This window comes from Penaeus monodon, chromosome 12, assembly GCF_015228065.2.
Source record: "Penaeus monodon isolate SGIC_2016 chromosome 12, NSTDA_Pmon_1, whole genome shotgun sequence".
Taxonomy (NCBI): Eukaryota; Metazoa; Arthropoda; class Malacostraca; order Decapoda; family Penaeidae; genus Penaeus; species Penaeus monodon.
Window position 1 is genome coordinate 22708644 of NC_051397.1, and position 1275 is coordinate 22709918.

The 1275-nt window shown below is 33.4% G+C and overlaps 1 protein-coding gene across 1 annotated transcript in view; it reads right to left on the reverse strand.

The window, feature by feature from the left end:
- Positions 1 to 680: 680 nt before the first annotated feature.
- The window catches only part of LOC119579664, a 5554-nt gene continuing 4959 nt past the window's right edge, over positions 681 to 1275 (reverse strand). The window contains exon 2 of the mRNA XM_037927576.1: positions 681 to 811. Within this exon, the coding sequence (XP_037783504.1) occupies positions 681 to 811 (131 nt within the window). The remainder of the gene's footprint in view (positions 812 to 1275) is intronic.

The following is a 1275-nucleotide window of genomic DNA, read 5'->3' on the forward strand; positions in this document are numbered from 1 at the left end:
TACCCAATGAATTATATATATAAATGTAATCAAAATGCTCCATTCAAGTTTTCACATGCAAATCAACAGATCCCTTTATAGTAATGTTAATGTCCTGAGTCAATGACCAAAATCGCAAAGTGAAATCTTAAGGGTTTATTCATATTTTCCACATAGAGATTCACAAATAGCATATTTCAAGAACCCTAATGGCCCGTTTCAGCGGCCCAAATGGAATTCCGAAAAGGCACATTTATGGGACTTATACTATCATGTTCGTTGCCAGATCTTGGCCATTTTCAATATGATTTGCACTCATCTATTGTCAACAACGTAACCCAAATGGCTCTGTTTCGGCGAATTAAGAATAGCTAGGTTTAATAATACATAGCTAAACGTAATTTCTGAACTGGTCCTTTAAGACCTTTTTCAATATTTTTTTACTAGGATGTTACTGCTATAATAATGAAATATATATATATAAAGTGCATTAATATTTGCTTCATATTGCATGACCAAGCAGAGAGCAAAGTGATGCGTCAGGGAAATTATCACTTTGAAGCCCCAAACAATTAGCTTGCTGCGACCACCGAAGCAGGATAACTGGGCCTTCAGAATCACAAGAGCTCTTGGCCCACTGCTGATAGAACGAAAAGTCTTCCCTCCACATGTCTTTCAGCCTTAACTCCTTTTGTAAGGTCCTAGCATTTCGAACGTGGGTGACGCGTTAGGCTAAAACGCAAAATTATATTCTCCTCATCTTTAGGGAAGACTTGTTTTCGGCAGTTGTTCATGCATATTGAGTAGGAGTTCAGAATGGGTACTTTGCAGTCTGCAAATGAATCCGACAATATGATAGAGACACATAGTACTTTGGCATAGAGGAGATGCTAATAATTGCATTAATAGGATCATATATGTTGTTGCCTCTTTGCATCAACATAATATATTATCTCCTCAATATCTGATATAATCTTAATAGTTCATACTAGTCATATTTCTCTCACAGATCTTACTCTTTCAACTTGTATCAATTTGTTTAGGAAAGTTCACAACTTATTAGAGAATCTACAACTAATTGATTAACTGTAAAGTATTATATATAGTAACCATGTAAAGTCAATCACATAAATTTATATGTCAATAATATAACATCTGAGTTCATTATAATCCAATACAATAATTATACCATATTAATTATCCATCTTTTAACTTGAACAAATAACTTGTCACTTTACTCTAATTGTTAACATACAAACTACATAATATAAATTTAAGCAAGCTGTTATTAATTAA